Source organism: Etheostoma cragini, chromosome 13 (genome assembly GCF_013103735.1).
Source record: "Etheostoma cragini isolate CJK2018 chromosome 13, CSU_Ecrag_1.0, whole genome shotgun sequence".
In the NCBI taxonomy this organism is placed as follows: domain Eukaryota; kingdom Metazoa; phylum Chordata; class Actinopteri; order Perciformes; family Percidae; genus Etheostoma; species Etheostoma cragini.
Window position 1 is genome coordinate 15691719 of NC_048419.1, and position 18853 is coordinate 15710571.

General features: G+C 38.7%; 3 protein-coding genes and 1 long non-coding RNA gene across 9 annotated transcripts in view; 1 reads left to right on the forward strand and 3 right to left on the reverse strand.

Annotated features, from left to right (window-relative positions):
- The window catches only part of nf2b (neurofibromin 2b (merlin)), a 24025-nt gene continuing 5172 nt past the window's right edge, over positions 1 to 18853 (reverse strand). Inside the window, exons 14-19 of one of the 3 annotated variants that reach the window (XR_004658959.1) lie at positions 18736 to 18838; positions 16774 to 16904; positions 16521 to 16692; positions 15090 to 15833; positions 5185 to 5188; positions 1 to 29 (exon numbers count right to left, since the gene is read on the reverse strand). Coding sequence is in view for 2 of the 3 variants with exons in the window: in XM_034889264.1 (XP_034745155.1) it covers positions 15780 to 15833; positions 16521 to 16692; positions 16774 to 16904; positions 18736 to 18838 (460 nt within the window). In the remaining variant the exon portion in view is untranslated. Of the gene's footprint in view, positions 30 to 5184; positions 5189 to 14538; positions 15834 to 16520; positions 16693 to 16773; positions 16905 to 18735; positions 18839 to 18853 lie in introns of those variants that run through there. The other 2 variants (XM_034889264.1, XM_034889265.1) reach the window with 2 other exon arrangements.
- The window catches only part of LOC117955097 (claudin-4-like), a 26338-nt gene continuing 11145 nt past the window's right edge, over positions 3661 to 18853 (reverse strand). The window contains exon 2 of the mRNA XM_034889266.1: positions 3661 to 3711. The gene's annotated coding sequence lies outside the window, so the exon portion shown is untranslated. The remainder of the gene's footprint in view (positions 3712 to 18853) is intronic.
- On the reverse strand, positions 6931 to 13850 carry LOC117955099. 4 transcript variants are annotated; one of them, XM_034889268.1, is made up of 7 exons: positions 12268 to 13850; positions 9613 to 9682; positions 9292 to 9375; positions 9032 to 9115; positions 7692 to 7775; positions 7455 to 7583; positions 6931 to 7363 (listed from the first exon to the last, which is right to left on the reverse strand). In XM_034889268.1, exons 1-7 carry the CDS (start codon positions 12415 to 12417, stop codon positions 7083 to 7085), a joined length of 882 nt encoding a protein of 293 aa, XP_034745159.1. In that variant the 5' UTR covers positions 12418 to 13850; the 3' UTR covers positions 6931 to 7082. The 4 variants fall into 4 exon arrangements, with proteins under 4 accessions (XP_034745159.1, XP_034745158.1, XP_034745161.1 ...); XM_034889267.1 differs by lacking the exon at positions 12268 to 13850 and having other exon boundaries at positions 9613 to 10096; XM_034889270.1 differs by lacking the exons at positions 7692 to 7775; positions 9032 to 9115; positions 12268 to 13850 and having other exon boundaries at positions 9613 to 10098.
- On the forward strand, positions 13728 to 14557 carry LOC117955105. Its single transcript, XR_004658960.1, has 2 exons — positions 13728 to 13846; positions 14227 to 14557. It is a non-coding gene; the product is annotated as an uncharacterized LOC117955105 (long non-coding RNA).

Sequence of the window (18853 nt, forward strand, 5' to 3'; positions counted from 1 at the left end):
ATCTGGTGAATGTACACTCTCTTATAAATCTGCTTATGGCCTCCACGAATTCCTAGAAGGAGGAAAATCACTGGCGCATCTGCTAAATGCTCCACTATGTTCACAAGCTGGTCATAGTACAATGGTTTTTTTAGGGTCTTTTTTTCAGAAAACAGCTGCCTCTTGCAGCCAAAAATGTCATATGAACCAAAACAGTAAAGTTGTTGGCCGGACATCTAAACAATGAAGTGAAACTCAATATAAAGCTCTGTAAAGCCAAGGGGAGCTGTATATTCAGATGAGAGTTCTCTGTACCATTGGTTCACTTTCATATTGTTGTTTGATTTGTTGTTAGAAAATATTGAATTTAGACACTTTTACCATGAAACGCCATCTGGGGAGGTAAAATAAATCAAGCAAAATCAATTATGTTGCAGACCATGAAAACCTCTCTCAACATTTGAATCAACACATCGTGCAGCTTGAAAAAGCTCAGTAAAAAGTATGGAAGCTTGATAATCATGTCTGAGCGGTCATATGGGGTGGCAGTCGTTCAGAACTGGAGGGTTTGACGGTTTAAGTAATAATAATAATGATAATAATGATAAATGGAATTTATATAGCGCTTTTCACAGAGTCAAAGTGGCTTTACAGGGAAGGTAGAAAACATAAACAATGCAAAAAAGAACAAAACAAGACATACATAACAAAACAAAATGATGAAACAGATGAAAAGGGAGGGGGGCGAAGTGCTACAGACAGGCAGAGGTGAAAAGATGGGACTTGAGGTGGGACTGGAAGATTGTGAGGGACTCAGAGGTGCGGATCTCTTGGGGGAGGAAGGTCCAGAGCTGGGCGCTTCCCTGGAGAAGGCTCTGTCCCCAAAACTGCAGAGGTTGGACTTGCAGGTGCAGAGGAGACCAGCTGAGGTGGATCTGAGGGACCGTGAGGGTTGGTAGGGGGAGAGGGTGTCAGTGAAGTATTAGGGTGCCAGGTGATATTGAGGGAGATGGGAAGCAAGTGGAGTTTTTTTAGGACTGGAGTGATGTGGTGCCAGGATTTGGAGCCAGTGATTAGTCGGACGGCTGCATTCTGGACCAGTTATAGTTGGTTGATGTTGGTAGAGCTGATGCCAAGAAGAAGGGGGTTGCAGTAGTCCCGTCTGACTAGTAAGTCCCCATCCGGACCAAATAAAGAGTGTGGACTGGTAGCTGGAGAGGTGCCAGTTCACCTCTTGGGCCCAGAGTGCCCTTGAGCAAGGCACCGAACCCCCAACCACTTGGGGCGCCTTTAATGGGAAGCCCCCTTACTCTGAAATCTATCCATTAGTGCACGTCATAGGTCCTGGGCATGTGTGTAATGTGTATAATAATTTATTACTAACAACTGAGTGATAAACAAGTCCCTTTGCAAGATCAATAATAGTATAAAATAAAAGTCTTAATCTTAAACAAAATATTTCTGACCAGGGAAAACAGAAAGTATAAAATCTAGACTTGTAAAGTGGTAATAAAGATAAAAATAAATAACAGGATATTAGGTGACAGGAATAAAAAGCCAATTGCATCTTTAATTTCATTTGCAAATGTGATCAATGGGAACACACGTTATTGAAAAAGGAATTGAAGCCTGGAACTGTTAACTCAAAGAAAATTTTACTGAACTTCTGGGAAAGATCCTCATCCAAACAAAATGCATTTAAAAACCGCAATAGACACCTTTTGTTAGAGCTGCCTCATGAAAACTTAATTTGACAGTATCCTGTCCTACTGATCCATTTCAAGATTTCAGATGTCTCACCTGATGTAAGTGAGTTGCATAAGTAGGACTCAACCTTCACATTCAGAGGCTGTCCACACATATGAGAATCGATCCACTAATATTGTTGAATGCATGACACACACACACACACAGACACACACACACACACACACACACACACACACACACACACACACACACACATACACACACACACACACACACACACACACACACACACACACACACGTTTAATGAAGGAAGAAGAGATCAAATATTCAACAAGCCGCTGGCTAATTATTAACGTGCCCTGAGGAACTCAATATCAAAGACTGACCTGCGGTTTATTAATGCTATAAAGCTATTGGATGAAATCAATCATAGGGAGACCGTAACAACAAGAATACATCAATATCTAATTTGACACCAGTATCACCTTCAACAGATCTGCGGAGCGAAGCAAAACGCAGTGTGACCTCCAAGCACTGAGCGACGGCGAGATAATGTGGCTCACTGCTTTTATGTAGGATGACTTCATGTGTTACTGTAGTGTGCCAGTAGCTTTTATGGCAAGTTCTAATGTATCAATAAGGTGTTTCTCCAAAAATAAGAGACTTATGCTGGGATCAGCCTAAACAATGTCAGCCCAGTAACTATGCAAATATTGTGGGAATGAAAGTAAGGCATAACTGGTGCTCGTTTTATGTGACAAATGTGTTTATATGCATAGTTTTAATTTACGCCTAACTTCACTCAAGCTTCCGCTCTAGTAAGGAGACTTAAACATCAGATCTGTGTAGGTGACCCATATGGCTAAGACAGTAGTGCCACATGCCACACAACTTCAACTATATCTCTGGTTCCATGATCTTGACCCTAGGCGCACAGATCACTCTTTAGTAAACAATTTCAAACATGGTGAAGCCATAGAGGACCAATGTTTGATTCAATTTCAATTAAACCGTTAACCGACTGACTATGACATTTGGAGGGTGAGTATCCTACTGAATTCATCGGCTGGCATCCTTTGTACATGTTATGCTCCAGGGAAGGAAATAACAGAGCCCGCCTTCAGAACATGTGATGTTGGGGCTATTAGGTGGGACAGTAAAGTAGGTCAGTCAGGGCACAGAGTTTTGGCTCTTTGATGGCCTAATCTGAAGCTGTGATCACCACAAAAAATGTGTATTACTGGTATACTCGGTATTACTGTAGTCACAAATTAAAAGTAGCAGAGGGAGAAAAATAAATAAATGTTTTCACAACATATTACATAATATTACAATTAATTTAATAATAATTATGCATCCAAACTGAAGTACTTGTTCGTTGGAGACAAAAATGGCAAAAATTCATGGTTAGAAGCCACATGTTAAAAAATGCTATTTTATAATTATTTAATTTACAATTTACACTTAACAACTGCTTCTTTGACTATGACTCTCACTTGGATTCTCCTCATTCCCAACATGTAACAGTTACCGTTAGTTGTTAAAGTAACATTTACAAACTAAGTTCCATTTACTTTTATCCCACCAATGAAACCGCAAACTTTTGGTTGTGATACACTTTGAAGCTAAAATGGATATATAATGTTTTGGAATACAATTCTTCTGTTATTGAATAAAGCCCCACATGCAATACCTGTATTGCAGAATGATTGGATTTTGTGAGGATGATTGGCTTGATTCAATTTGTGCACAGGATTGCCCAGACGGCTCTGTGTGCTGCAGCTGACACTGATGGTGTATAAATCACTTGTGACTGATCACAGAGAAAGACATTTTTACTATGCAATGTCTCAGCAAACGGATGCATGTTTGAATAATTTCAAGAAGAAAGTTAGGCATTAATATTGTGTGTGTGTGTGTGTGTTTGTGTGTGCATCTGTGTGTGTTTGTGTGAGAGGGGGGAGAGTTTTTGTGTGTGTGTGTGTGTGTGTGTGTGTGTGTGTGTGTGTGTGTGTGTGTGCTCATTTAACTACATTCGTGGGGTCCAAAAACCGGGAATACAGTATACTTGTGGGGTCCGGACAATTTGGGCAAAAATGCTGGACCCCACAACTTTAAAGGGTTAAGCTTGGTTTTAGAATTAGGTTATGGTTAGGGTAAGGATTAAGGTTAGGCATTTATCGTTGATGGTTAAGGGGCTAGGGAATGCATTATGCATTATGTCAATGACGGGTGTGTGTGTGTGTGTGTGTGTGTGTGTGTGTGTGTGTGTGCGCATTCAGCCCAGCTCTGTTGCCTTTCTTAGTGCTGCATGGATTTGCATCTCATAGACAAAATTTATCAGCTAAAGAAACTACACTCTCTGTGATTGCACCAAAAGACCTCTATAATTGCCGGTTTGAAGAAAATTAAAGCCTCTCTTTCTCCTGTTATTCTCACTGCGTCAATTCAAATGGAAAGCATAAACAATAAAAGATGAAGTTCTCATTACGCTGCCTGGTTCCCCTCTGAGGCATAGTGATTACAGTATAACAAAAGAAATGCCCATATATAGGTTTGTCTCCACTAAAACAGAAGCATACGGATACATCACTCACTCATTTACTCACTCACTCACACAAATTGTACTAAAACAAGCCCTCAAGATAAAACCAGTCAGTCTGCATCTACCATTTGTTCCGTGCAGTCAACTATTCCCAGAGTTTAACAGATTAGAGAAACCCCATCAGCAATGTGCAGCCTTGACCTTGCCAGGTACAGACCAATAGCCCACACACAGTATGACTGTATGCAAACAGGCTCAGGCGTGCCACGCCCTATATTTGTAATGAGCAGTCATCAAACAAGCTTGTATACCAACGTTGTGCCAGGTGGGCATTGGGATTCAAAGAAGCCATTGGTGCTTTGGTTTTAGCTTTCAGATACTGCTACGGTACAACCTTCAGCACAAAAAATTACACTAAAATTGCATAAGCTGTAATGTTAACTACCAAAATCGTTATAACATGCAACTTCCCATAAAACCACAAATTCACATTTTTACACATAATCGTTTTTTTGTTTTATTTTTTACTTTGGAGAGAGCCAGGCTAGCTGTTTCCCACTGTTTTTATTCTTTATTGTGAGTTTATCACCTCCATTCTCCAGCGATATACTGCAAACATGACAGTGGTTTAAATCTTCGTGTCTAGATAGTGAATAAACATGAATCCCAGAATCTGGAACTATTACTTTAAATCCCTATAATACAGGACCAAACTAAACCTAATTCTAAACATGTCTTTTGATTGTAAATCCAGGAGCAGTCCAGACGTAAGAACTGTACAAATCATTTTTGTCCTTGTCCATTGTCCTTAGCATTCTTCCTTGGGAAATATAGACATTTTTAAGAGAGGAGACAAGAAAGTGACAGAGTGAAACTGAGATGAAAGTATAAATCATAACAGATTAACTGTGATACGTTTTAATGAAATATTGGTCAAATATTATTAACTCCGCTTCAGTCAATTACCATAAAGTGAATAAGGATGAAGAAGGGTAAGACTGCCCAGTTATTGTCCTATTGTTCTTCAAACCATAGCCCAATTGCTGTAAGACTAGGTCATGGGATTACATTCAACTCTTCTGCCTCCATTTCTTTCTCATGCAATCATTCAAGCATTCATTCATTCCTCGCCAAGTTCACCAGGATGATTCCACACGTGGAAGCAGCTTGCTTTCATCTGCAGTGGAGCAGAATAGCCATGAAAGGATCAATATCTCTGAAGAAGCAATAGTGTGTGTAAATCCCCTGGTAACAGTGTATAACTTGGCTTCTTCCCAAGATACAGTTCTGCATGATGGAAATGCCCTTATTCTGTTTATATTGAATGTATGGTATTGTGTGAAAGAAAACATATTTAAACCCCTTGGTTGTGACTTTAGTGGATGACAGCACCCGGTCACCCAACTTTACCTCCTCCACATGCCTCACACTTATGGAAGGAATGGGGTTTGCATTCTTGCTTTTGCTGAGCAGAGGCCCCCAGCATCCAATTATTTCACCACTTAAAATGCCTTCACAGCAAAACGCTTTCAAAGGCCTGTTCTCTCTCTCTTTCCATGTAGGTTATGATTTCACTCCTTTATGTCTTTAAAGTCCTTCCTCTTCAGTCAGTGCTGCCTAGAATGCAATTCACAGTGTCTAAATGTGGTGCTGCCCCTTCTCTCCTATTACTCTAATCTGTGTGCCAAATGCCAAGGGACAGATTACAGCTAAAAAGATGGGAGAAACAGTCTCTGGGTTCCCATAGAGGTAGGAAAACCATCTCCAGGGAAAATGAACTCTCGGAAGGATACTCATTCTACCCAATGGGATATTCCTGTGGCTGCTGGACAGCACGCTGTGATGAGTCCCTGTGAGGGAAGCCCTCTCCCTCATCCACTTATCTCCCTCACTCTTCTTTACTTCTTAGAAAATCCTTTTCTGTGTGTAATCATAATCTCATCCGAGCGGATCCATCATTGCTACTGAGACAGTTTATGCAGCAAAAGCCCCTAAAGGGATTCTGTAATGGGGACAGTTTCAATTTTTTTTATTACTGGAGTCTACCTTATTTCAGCTTTATTTCTTTTTTTTTTACACAAGTTAAAAACAGAGGGAGGGACTAAGGCAAGGAGGAAATTAGTCATTTAGATTTTTTTTTTCTACAATGTGTTGGTCAGTCCATGGACTAAAATCATATACGTATATATATCATCAAGATATATATCATTATCATTAATCATATTAAAACTCTACTTATATTTATCTTTTCAATATATTTATTTAATTTATCATTACGGTCTACTTTCTTGTATTTTTCCCCTTTCCTTTTCTTTTCATTAAACTACTGAAGATGGAGAAGCACCTTTTACTTACTGCAAAAATACTGTACATATATTACACACAGTTGAAAGTAACTAAATACATTTACTCAGGTAAGACGTGTTGTTTGAATTAAGGTTGCTCAACTTATTTCCGTCGGTGACATTGCACAAATTATGACATTTTAGTTACCAACATAGATTTCTTCTTTCATTTAACAGCCCAGATCCCAGATGGGGTTAATATGGCTCATGTAGATTATCAATAACCCCCCCACTCAGGCTTTACAGCATAGTCCAGATTTAAATGTAAAAAGTGTCAATATGTGAACATCACTGCAATTCAGGTAAAGTTTCCATATGAAGACCTAAACTCAGTGATAACAAAAACAACTTCAATGAGTCTTTGATTTATTTGACTGTCGTTTTCATTGGACGACCCATGAGGGAAGTCAGATTCACATTTTTTTATGCAGTAAATTACAGTGTAGCCAATAACAACAGTGTTTTAAACAAATCCATCACACAGCAGCCTAAACAACATCCTCACAGTGGGAAGAGAAGGGAGCCACTGAAGGTGCTGTGGTTATCTCCATCGTCAAAGACAGAATGGGTTGATGGGAGAACCAGGTGAATTGTATCTCCTGCTAACAGCTCCAAAACTACAGACTTAGTGAAATACTTATAAAGTTTATCTTCCTTCCACTCCACATTATAAATGATTTTCTGGTTGTTCTTAAACACAAATACACCCATAAGACCTGTGTGGTTACCACACACAGTGAACTGGAGATAGTAGACCCCTTTGACTGGTGCTGTGAAGAAACCTAAAGAGTAAGAGTATAAAATGAAAAACTAATTGATTTATGTAGATGCACATGCCTACCATACATACTCATGTGACCTGCAGTACATTACCTGTAGCTGGATCGTAAGCATTGCCGATGTTGGTGAAGACCTTGCTGTATTTCAGTGTAGTGTCTGTGTTGTGTGGTCCAACATATCCTGCATCAGTCAGAGCTGTGTAAAAGGCCACCTTTGGTTTCTCTATCAACACACAGAAAAAAACCATCAACATTTATGTATGTCATTAAACTTAACATGTATGTGTGTGTGTGTGTGTGTGTGTTGTGGATAAGAAGTTACAATCATCACCTGCATTTTCTCTCTCCAGCTGTTCAATTCTTGACTTGCTAACGAGAAGTTCCCTCTCAGTGTTGCTCAGTCTGGTCTGCAAGTCTGTTAACGCAAAGACGGGGCATTTCAGAGTAGAGCAGACTGTTATCATGCACAGCAAATAGTAGCAGAAGTATTCAGATCCTCTAAAAGTCCTGCATTGAAAGTGTTACTTAGCTAAAAGTAAGCAAGTACCATAAGGAAAATGTACCTAAAGAACTGAAAGTAAAATCACTTAAGGTAGAAAAATCCACAGTTCTGGCAATCAACTTTACAGTGTTTAGTCGGATAATCGTTTAAGACGGACTTGCAGGCCGATATATTTTTGGGCACTTCAACATCATATTTTATAAACTACATGTGTTTTGTGTGAAAAAATCTTAATTTGTAAAGGAACTAGTAACTAAAGCTTTCAGATGAATGTAGTGAAGTAAAACGTACAGTACTGAGCGAGAGCCCTGTGGCCTGCAGCCACGAAATGAGCTGCAACATAATCCTATCGGGCAATTACGCACTGTCAATGTACTTCCACTAAAAAAGGGCTCGTTATGGCCACGGACAGGCTAAGATTGTTATTATAAGTGACAACTTTTATGGAAAACACTGTTCAGAAAAATAAGCCTTTTTTGTACCTTTTGCTTGATCCTGTCAGCTTGTTACTGTGGCTAACAAGTGTCACTCAAATGGTAGTCTCCTTCTGTAATCGCGAGAGGGGACTTGTTGCTGTAACACAGCGTAGTGTGAGAGTTGGAGAGAAGATTGCCGGGAAAGGTTTGTTGTGTTGGAGTTAATGAGGCGCATTTGCTCCATAGGATTAGACTGCAGACTGTTTTGTGGCTGCAGACTACGGGGCTCTCATTTTAAACTGGACCTTTTTCAAAAATAAGTTGTCCCCATTAGTCAATTAGGCACAAAAACATGAGAAAACCGGGTCCATGTTGAAAAATACCAAAGGTTCCCTTTAATGTTTTTATAAAGACGTTGTTTTTCTTTTACTGTCTTAAACTGTATTGCAAAGGTAGATCTCAAGCCGTGGGAGGAGATACTCAGACGGAGGGGGGGGGGCGATATATTCTAATAAGCCTGCATGTGACATAGGATGGAGAGACAAATGTGACTGGTTTTTGAATCCAATGTTATCTGAGGCAGCCCACAAAAAACTGACTCGGTTGTCTTATTTCTCAGTTTGTGGGCTTGCAGGCACCCAAATGTATGTGCACAAGCACTATAACGTTTTCATGATATGTCCCACGTAACAATAACATAGAAAATAACAAACCATAAAACGTATAAAACCATCATGTTTTACAGTGAAATACCTGCATTCTTTTTTTCTAGGTCACTTGCTTTGTTCTCGGTGGCAGTCAGTCTAGTTTCCAAAGATAACAGCTCTGTGGCTTGGACTGAAAAGCAGAGGTTTGATTTTTGTGAGAAACAAATCCATTTCTTGAACAGTTTAACTGACACAATGAGCTCTTTTATATTTTTCAATAAATGCAAATAAATTCTTCATTTGCATTTTTTGATTTTATTCTGGAACTCACAATAAGTGCATCAGTGCATTGACACACTTTATCACCTGTATTTTCTCTCTCCAGCTGGTCAATCCTGGACTTGCCAACAAGAAGTTCCCTCTCAGTGCTGCTCAGTCTGGTCTGCAGGTCTTGAGTTAATGGATGACAATGAATTTCAGAGCAGAGCAGATAGTAAACATACACAACGAATTATACTCTATACAGCAACTTGAGCCTCATCTTAGTTGTTGAAGTTATTCTAAAAATGTACTAGAAAGTATTATAAATGTTCACATGTTCACATGACAAGATTACACAATTCAACCCGGTCTAACACTTCCAGGACATTATCAACACTCAACTGAGGAAATGTAACCAGTCTTTACCAGAATTTTCTCTCTGCAGTATCTCCACATACACCTTGAGCTCCACCAACATGTCTCTCAGCGCTCTAACCTCTGCCCAGATGTCAGGGACGGTTTGCTTCGTGCTCTGCTCGGTTTTTTCCTCAACTGCATCTCTTGGAGCTGTCACCTGAACCTCGTTGATCTCACCCACCTCGCCGAGGCCTCCCTCCTCCCTCTGAGCTCCTGACCCACACAGACCAAGCAGCAACAACAGCAAACCAAGAGCAACCCTCATTGTCCAGTTACACGTCTTCACCAAGCTACAGTGGTAAAGCTGGCCTGTCATATAGTCTCCAAACCTCCGCTGGCTGAACGAATGGGAAAAACAACAAATGTTTTTGTTTGATAGCTTGATTCAAGGCCTCAGACGATTCAGTGTGAGCTCTGTGATGGTGAGAAAATACAAGCTGCTACAGGCTGGTGGAACACTTTTACGATGACACCATCTCATGTAGTCACAGCTGTGCATACACCGTGTTCATTAATACACACACAAACAGAGAAACAATTATCCTAATGCTGGGACCTTGAGTGTGACTGAGGGTTATCTGGTTAAATTGAGTGAAGGGAGTCAACAGTCTCTCTACTTATCTCTTTCTCTTTGATATATTATAGATTGACATAAGAACTATCCTCCGTTACAACATTGTGAGTCCTTTAAATAATTGATTTGGACTTCGTATCTTATAAATTATTTGGTGTTAAATCACTGAAGCCAAGAGAAAGTTAATGTGTTCTCTTGAGCCCTCTGGTGTTACTCTACAATACTTTAACGGAGTTTGGACGATACAAGCTCCTTGGGGAGATAGACCAGTGAACTATGGGGTCAAAGTTCAGGGTCACATCATCATACATTCACTCTTAGTAGATATAAGATATAAACCCTCCTGAAGCATTTTAATGGATCCCATTGTAAAGGTTTTGTTTATATTGCTGATTATACAGTATGTTGGTTATGTCTTTAGTTTACTTTAGATACATTTTTATAGATTCACTTCACTTTTATGTCAAATTAATTCCTGGTTATTAAAAACATGAACAAATTAAATGTAAAAAAATACTTTTTAGAGGCACTATAGACCACCACTAGAAGTTCTTGTGGCTGTGGTCTATTTGACATAAAGTTCTGTAGTGGTTAAACACATTTTCCATATGTTTATATATAAATGCAGGGGTAAAGGATTGTGCTGTTTTGATGGAGGTTTAGCTCTCCTGTTGCTTTTTTACTACATAGAGCATGTTCACTATGTAAACAGATTGTTAGTTGGGCAAAAAGTTGATGATTGAATGAGATCTCCAAAATTGACTCTAAATGAGAAATACATATTTGTTAATTTTGTTCAAGATGTCTATACAAACAATTTAGTGCAGTGCACAACATCTATCACTGGAGAACGGTATTTCTCTGTTACTCTTGAAAAATATATTGAGTTCTGAGTCAAGAATAAAGTCAGAATTCCAAGAGCTTCTGCCTTTAAACTCAAAAATCAAATACATTTTCCACGTCTCCCTAATCCTCTTCTGCACCATACTATATTAAATGTATCCGCTGCAGTACATTATTTTTTACATCTAAATATGATTCTTTGCATGAGTACGATTTTTTTAATGCACTTGTAATGAAGTATTTGTACATGAATGTAATGGTATTTTTCCTTAAAGTGACTATATGTAACTTTGGAATGTTTCTGAAACTACGTTTTCATCTGATTATCATAAATGATCTGTAAATGGAAACAAGACTTACAATGAAAAGAACGCTATTTTTCAATAGGTTTTATTAATGCCCTGCTGGATCCGATTTTTCCCGCAAAGTCAAATGATTTACAGCAAGTAGACAACGCTGCAGAACACAGTTTCTGATGGGTCAACATTGGAAAAGCCGGTGTTAGTGAGTATCCAGCCAGGTAAAGGGTACAAGGAGATTTCTTTATGTAGACCTAATTGTATTTTCGTTTTGTTTTAGAAGATCAACTAAAATAGCTAAAAAAGGGAAAGTGAAAGACAACAGGTGATTCTCTGTCTGTCTTTCAACAGATTGATGATTATGTATGTCAATAAACTTAACGTGTGTGTATGTGTGTTGTGGATAAGAACTTACAACCATCACCTTCATTTTCTCTCTCCAGCTGTTAAATTCTTGACTTGCTAATGAGAAGTTCCCTCTTAGTGCTGCTCAGTCTGCTCTGCAAGTCTGTTGATGCAAAGACAGGGAATTTCAGACCAGCGCAGACTGTTAACATCAGACATCAAAAAGCCTTTATTCTCATTGCATAGGAATACAACAAAATGAGTTGTGACGCATGTGATGCATTCCAACATTAAAAACAAAAGAATGCACAACAAATTATATACAGTATCTGGACCCTCATCTTTTGAATTAATCAATGTACTAGAAAATACTGTAAATGTCCCTGACAAGATGATAGTTTAAGACAAAAAGGACATTAACACTCAAGAGGAACAGGAACTAGTCTTTACCAGAATTCTCTTTCAACAGCAGCTCCAAGTGCCCCTTGTTGAGGATCAGCTGTTTTCAAGTTCATTCACCTGGCTCTCGCTATCCTTCATTCAGGCCTCCATGTTCCGCAGCTCTAACTTGAGCTCCACCATCATGTCTCTCAGCGCCCTGACCTCTGCCCAGATGTCAGTGGTGGTTTGCTTTGTGGTCTGCTCGGTCGATTCCTCATCTGCATCTCTTGGAGCCGTTTCCTGAAACTCGTTGATCTCACCCAACTCGACGAGGCTTCCCCCTGACCCACACAGATCCAGCAGCAACAACATAAACCAAGAACATCCCTTATTGTCCAGTTACACGTCTTCCCCAAGGTACAGTGGTAGAGTTGGCCTGTCACATAGTCTCCAAACTTCAGCTGGCTGAATGAATGAAAAAAAAAACAAGCGTCTTGTTTGATAGTTTGATTTAAGGCCTCAGACGAGTCAGTGTGAGCTCTGTGATGGTGAGAAAATACAAGCTGCTAGAACACATTTACTATGACACGGTCTCATTATGAATTGAGTTGGTTGTAAAGCTGGATGTTGTGATAATTAGCTACATTTGATCTCCACAGAATAGTATAAATAACAAACTCATGTCATTTCAGTTACAAATGAGTTTGCTTAATTTGCAAAGACCTGTGAAACTCCAACAGACTGGAGTGTAAATTTGTTACCTCCACTAAAATAAGTTTTAAGTCATAAATGATAACATGTGTTTCAGAACATTAGAGTTATCCTGAATTATTTATTAATATATGAACTGCACTACAGTGACATTATAATTTTAAATGTCCTCTGGCATAGATTCTGACTCACATGGCATTTTGTAAAAATGCCAGTATTGCTAGACTGGATTTTTTTATACATACAGATACATCGATATAACATCAGCCAATCAGATTGTCCATCAGTATGTATATTTTAATGCATATGCAGATCTGAATTTCTAAGAATGATCCATCATTAAAATAAGAAAATTAGAAGATTGTGAGGCCTTGATGGGGTGTAGTGTAACATACTGCATTTTACTGACACATTAGGAGGCAAGAATGATTAAATTATTATCAATGAAACAACTCCTAATGTGTGCACAAACATGAAGCAAATAAGTATAAGATCACTGTTAAAGTAATGAAATAATATAAACAAAATAACTAGATAAAATATTGACACAACCTTGAGGTGCAAGTGAAATTGTAACATTTTGTCACTTGAATTTTAAGGCATGTACGGCAGTGGTTACAAAGTGTGGTCCAAGGGCCAAGGTGTCCCCGGCAAAAAGGGGAATAGGTTATTATTAATAACATTCCATCCTTAATTAACGCAATGACAGCATGTGACTATTGTGGTCATTGCTTTCATACACTTTCTATATAAAACATCTAAAAGCAAAATCTTATCAGTTGGGGCTATGGTCTATTTTGTGGTTATTTGTACCCGTTTAGGGGTCCTTTATGTGAAAAGGTTTGGGAACCACTGCCCTAGGGCACAATTTAAATTTGGTTGAAAATCATTTCTTAACACTTGACTCGAATTTGTCTAGAAAATCACATTCTAAAATAACAAAAAAAACATTTATGGCGATGTTATTTAAGGATTTATAGCACAATAAATAAGGTCAAAGATGCTAATTAAAGCACTTAAGCAATGCATTGATGAAAAAAAGAACACTTCCATTTGACATATTACACAATACCATTTACACAAGACCAAGGTTAGCCTTAGCCTGGACATCCAGACCCAAACCTGAAAGATGAAAGGTCTGGCATTGAGTAATGAAAAGCGCCCATCACGAGAGGCGGAGCCACACGTGCATTTGAAAATCTCACTGCACGCAATTGGATAACACTATACCAATCGCAACAAAGCGTATCCAGAGCCCCATACGCTTAGCTACCAGTGGAGCTAACTGGTAGATTAAACTGTTGTCATCTGTTTAGCTTGCCTCTGGCCCGCCTATATCAGATACACCAATGTGATTGGTGCAGGTTGGCTACAAGGGTATAGTTAATGAGCAGCATTACTCAATGCCAGAGTAACTCGCTGAGCGAATTCAAATGATGCTCTCGTGAGAACTCTGGATTTCCAGGGTAGGTTAGCCTTACTCATGAAGGACAATAATGAACAAATAATGTCTCACTGTTCAGTCTATTATAATGACAGTCTAACAGATCGGTCCAAATAAACTAACATGAAGAATTTCTGGCTGTATGTTTGGTATCCAGCCTGTCCCTTTTTGAGGATGTAATGAGGAGTGTTATGGAATAAAAAGTTCACTCAGTTAACCCACATCTAGATTTTTAAAATGCAGGGCACATGCTGTTGTCAAAAATCTTTAAAGTGTGAATTACTACTAGACTTAACCAAGTTAAATGAAAACAGCTTGTTTAAAAAGATAAACATTAATGGATGCCATACTGTTTATCTCAGGGAAAAAACTATTACATTCTACCAGCAGTGATTGTCTCCAACACTAACCCTGAGAAATGCATGAGCTGAGGAACATACAGTAAAAGAAAACAAGAAAGCCATAAATCTACTATTCTGCATACAATTCAGGGTCTGACATCAACCCCCAACTTAAAGTACTACCTAATGCCGAGACGCATGAGCACAAAGATACCAAATAAAACCTTAGTAACTCGAATCAAAATAGTAAAAAAAAGTTCAAGGCACATTAACAGTCTAGAATACAAAATATAAAACTTGAAATGGCAGAGCTCAACCTTGTCACTGTATACTACATTGCTACCATGATAAAACAATAAAGGCACTTGTGTGCTCTTATTAATAGAGGCAGTCCATAAAACAAGTTGCAGAAACAGCAAACAAACACCAGTGAAAGACCAATAGAAAGATCAAACACTGCATTTAACATTGTTATGAATCGTCACATCTAGGCACTGTCCCTACACATATCTGCTGGTCAGATTTAGATTTTTCTGAGTTGCAATGACTTTTATGTGTTAGATCACAATGGCAATTTCACATTGAGAGTTGTCTTTAGTGTATTTGTAGTGTACATGAATACATACATAATGTATAATCAGAAATTTGGGGGGTTTATTTACTATTTTCTCAAGTTTAAGAAACACTTTGCTGGTTTGAAAGAAAATGACCATATTTCCTCAATCTATTTTTATATGTATAACCTTTAAGAATATTCCCCAGCTTAAGAAAATTTACCTACTTACATCCAATGCAGGAACTTTGCTAAAGCCGTTTTGTGTCAAATGTTAACCTCAATCTCTGTACCAACATGTTAAGGCAATAATGTATAACTTGTCATTTGGTTACACTATTATATCTGACCATCTTACAGCTAAACATCCCTTAAAACATCAGCTACTCATTCACATCAATCCTCAGCACCATGTCCTGAATCAGTGTTAGGTACACACATGAATGTGTTCATTTTATATGAAACAAGTGTGGAAGGTGCTGTAGTGTAGCAGGTGGTACAATCTAGCATGACAACCTGTGCAGGCAGCCAAAAAGTGGCTAAAAGTCTTACCAAAGCACACAGTCATGGTGTATGTGAGTGCCCGTCTGTTAATTTCAGCCAGGTAAAAAATGAATCAAATATTTTGAGAGAGCACTGAGTCACAACAGCTGGTGCCCTCCTTCCCCAACTTGCAGGACTAGGATCACACTTCCTCAAAGAAGGCCATCTGAGACTGAGACATGTATGCAGAGTTTCGCTGCAAAACAAGGCGAGTATGAGCGATGGCAGAAATTAGAACAAAGAAAGTGCATTTGTGGTGCAATTAGTAACTCCAACATAAGAAGTATGTGTGCAATTATGTAAATATATCATATAACAAAATATCAGTTTATTGTATTGAATGCCATTTTTTTCAATATTAAATAAATTATTAAGTACATAAATAAATGAATAAATTAAAAACATGTAAATATTCATATACAAATTAATAAATTAGTAAAAATACATATATTATACATTGCTAATTAATATTATTATAAATTATATATAAGGTTTTACTTTTAATTATGTCATGTTACTTTTATTTCATAGGTCCACATTTATTTATTTCAAAAGACTGTTATTTCCTATGCCACATTTATTTATTTCCCTCTATTTATTTCCAGTTCTTAAATGCAAATCAGTGGGCGTGGCTATCCCCATAATAACAGGCTTGTGTGTGAACCACTGCAGGCAATGCGAGACAAAGCATAAAGGGAACTATATTTCCACTATACACACAAGCCCATTATTATAAACAGAGGGTAAACACAGTATTAGCTGGATTTACTGGTTTATTCCCTCTATTAGACATTCTGACATGTAACCAATCATCAGTAAAACTAATATTGTTAGTAATAATAATAACACAAAGAAGAAGATGAGATGAAGTGATCATACTTACGTTGCTGTGTGATATGTAGACAGGCTCCTGGACGTAGGCCCTCGCCTCATTGCGGAGGCTGTAGACGCCCGCCTGTTGCTGCTGCTGCTCCTCCAGCTTCAGAGACTCGATCTCCGTCTTCAGTTCCTTCAGCTGGTCCTGCAGATGTTTACTCTTCTCCATGTACTCCAACCTGCATTAATACATGACAAGATATTAAACACAAGCAGATCTGAATTGCCCTTCTAAAGTGTTGCAGGCGATTTGAACTCACCTTTCTCTCTCGATCTCCATAGACAGCCTTTTCATGTCAGAGTCCTTGAAGTCGAGGCGCGTAGATGCTGACTCATAGGCAAAGTCGGCTGCTTCAGGAGGAGCAGGGGGAGTAGAATAGGCTGCTATGAGCTGGAAGACATGCAAACAGATGTCAACTAGGTAGTTACACTAACTGTTGAGAAACAATGGCATTAATGTAAAGTTTTTAACTTAATATAATATTATAATAAGTTTATTTGACACAGCAGCTTTTACAGACAAAGTCACAGAGTAATTCATGAAATAAAAATTGTTAAAATACAGTAAGACCAAAACAGTAAACGAGCAAGTGAAAAAGAAATAAAATACCAATGGAAATAAAAGATTTTTAAAAAAAAACTTAAAAACCCAAAATTATAAACATAAGACAAAAGCGAGTCTTCAACAAGTGAGTCTTCAGCTGCTTTTTATGAGCATTGACAGGACTGCAGAACCTAAGACAAACGGAAGGGCATTCCAAAGAGTCAGAGCCACCACTTCAAAGGTACAGTCACCTTTGACCTCAGTAGAAGTGAAGCACAGCAGAGGCTTGTACTACAAAGCAAGATTTGGCGTTAACGAGGTAACTTCAGATTCAACCCAGGGTTTTCTGTATCACGATGGTGGATTACTTGTTACTGGGTTAAATCACCGTGGTAACTTATGCTGAACACCTAAACTGGTTGGGAGCAGGTTTTGTTGGAGATTAGGGATCAACCTGTGTAAAAGCACCACCTACTGACCAATCAATACTCGATTGTTAACGGCGTCACCGTTCTTTGATGATCGGCTGGACCTCGGTGCGCGGAGAGAGAGCGCGCGCGAGAGAGAGAGAGAGCGAGAGAGAGGTGGGCTCATAAAAGTTAAAACATTTAGAGACTGACATTCCTGTTAACATTCCCCGATGGGTATCTTTATGAAAGATATACATTTTAAGCGGAGGGAATTACTTATAGGTTATTTGTTTTTTACGATAATAAAAGTACTGACTGTTTAAATGGAGTCTGGTGGGTTTGGTGAATGCGAATACGCCCTTATAATAATAAATATAAAAACATATTCAAATGTTGGCTTCTTGAGTTTAGCCGACGGGACTTTGCATAGGTTGGCTTCTTGAGTCGTGTGTTGCCAATGAGCACATAGGTTTGAATTATGTTTTTATATTTTTTATTTGCTCTCCCGCTTCCCATTGCCAGGGTTGCAACTGAAATAAAAGGCTAAAGCAACAACAGTTCATTGAAAGCACAAGTGTAATTATGGTCAGATCTTGTGCCTGACTGATGGGGAAGCGTTTCCATTCACAGCCTCGGCTTTTTTGCCAGATTTCCTTCTTGTTTTAAGAAGCAGCGAATGTATTACGTATTGCCTGTAAAACTATGTTTGTGTTCTTCATATTTATGTTGAATTATAGTTTGCTCTTCTGATGTAAAATATGCAACTCTGGTAGATGTTTGCAATTGGTCATGCTGTGCCAACACAGCCTCTTTTATGTGAACGTGCACGTCTATCTAACCCGACCCCCAAATCCTTCTCGTTGGTTATTGGACGCTGACAGACTGTTATGTTTGGTGGTGCAGGTGGGCACAGTTTGTTTTTGTTGCCGTTTGTAGACCCTGGGCTGTCTACAGAGACCGCAGTTTTTACAGTGTTAAGGGGACAGGCAGCTCCCAGATAGTGAGGAGATGTTTGCTGCATGTGACAACAAATGTTGTAGCCTAAAAAACGTGCAACATCCCATAGAGCGCTTTTAATGGCTTTAGCCATTTACAATGACTGTACTGTAATCATTTTGTTACAGTTCAGTAATTTTCTTCAGAGATATTCAATTTACATTTCAGAGGTATTTAAAAAAAACCTTCACACAAGAAAGCTGCATTGATCCACAAAAAGAAATAACAAAGGCGCCACAAATAGCACACAAACATCAGCACCATCACCGTACAGGGTATGTTGTTTTTGTGATCTCCAGCAGCTTCTGTTTGGCTCTCCGCTCAGCATCCTTTGCCTCGGTCAGGTCCTGTTTCAGGTGATCTGCCTCCTTTAACCTGGATCCAGAGGTT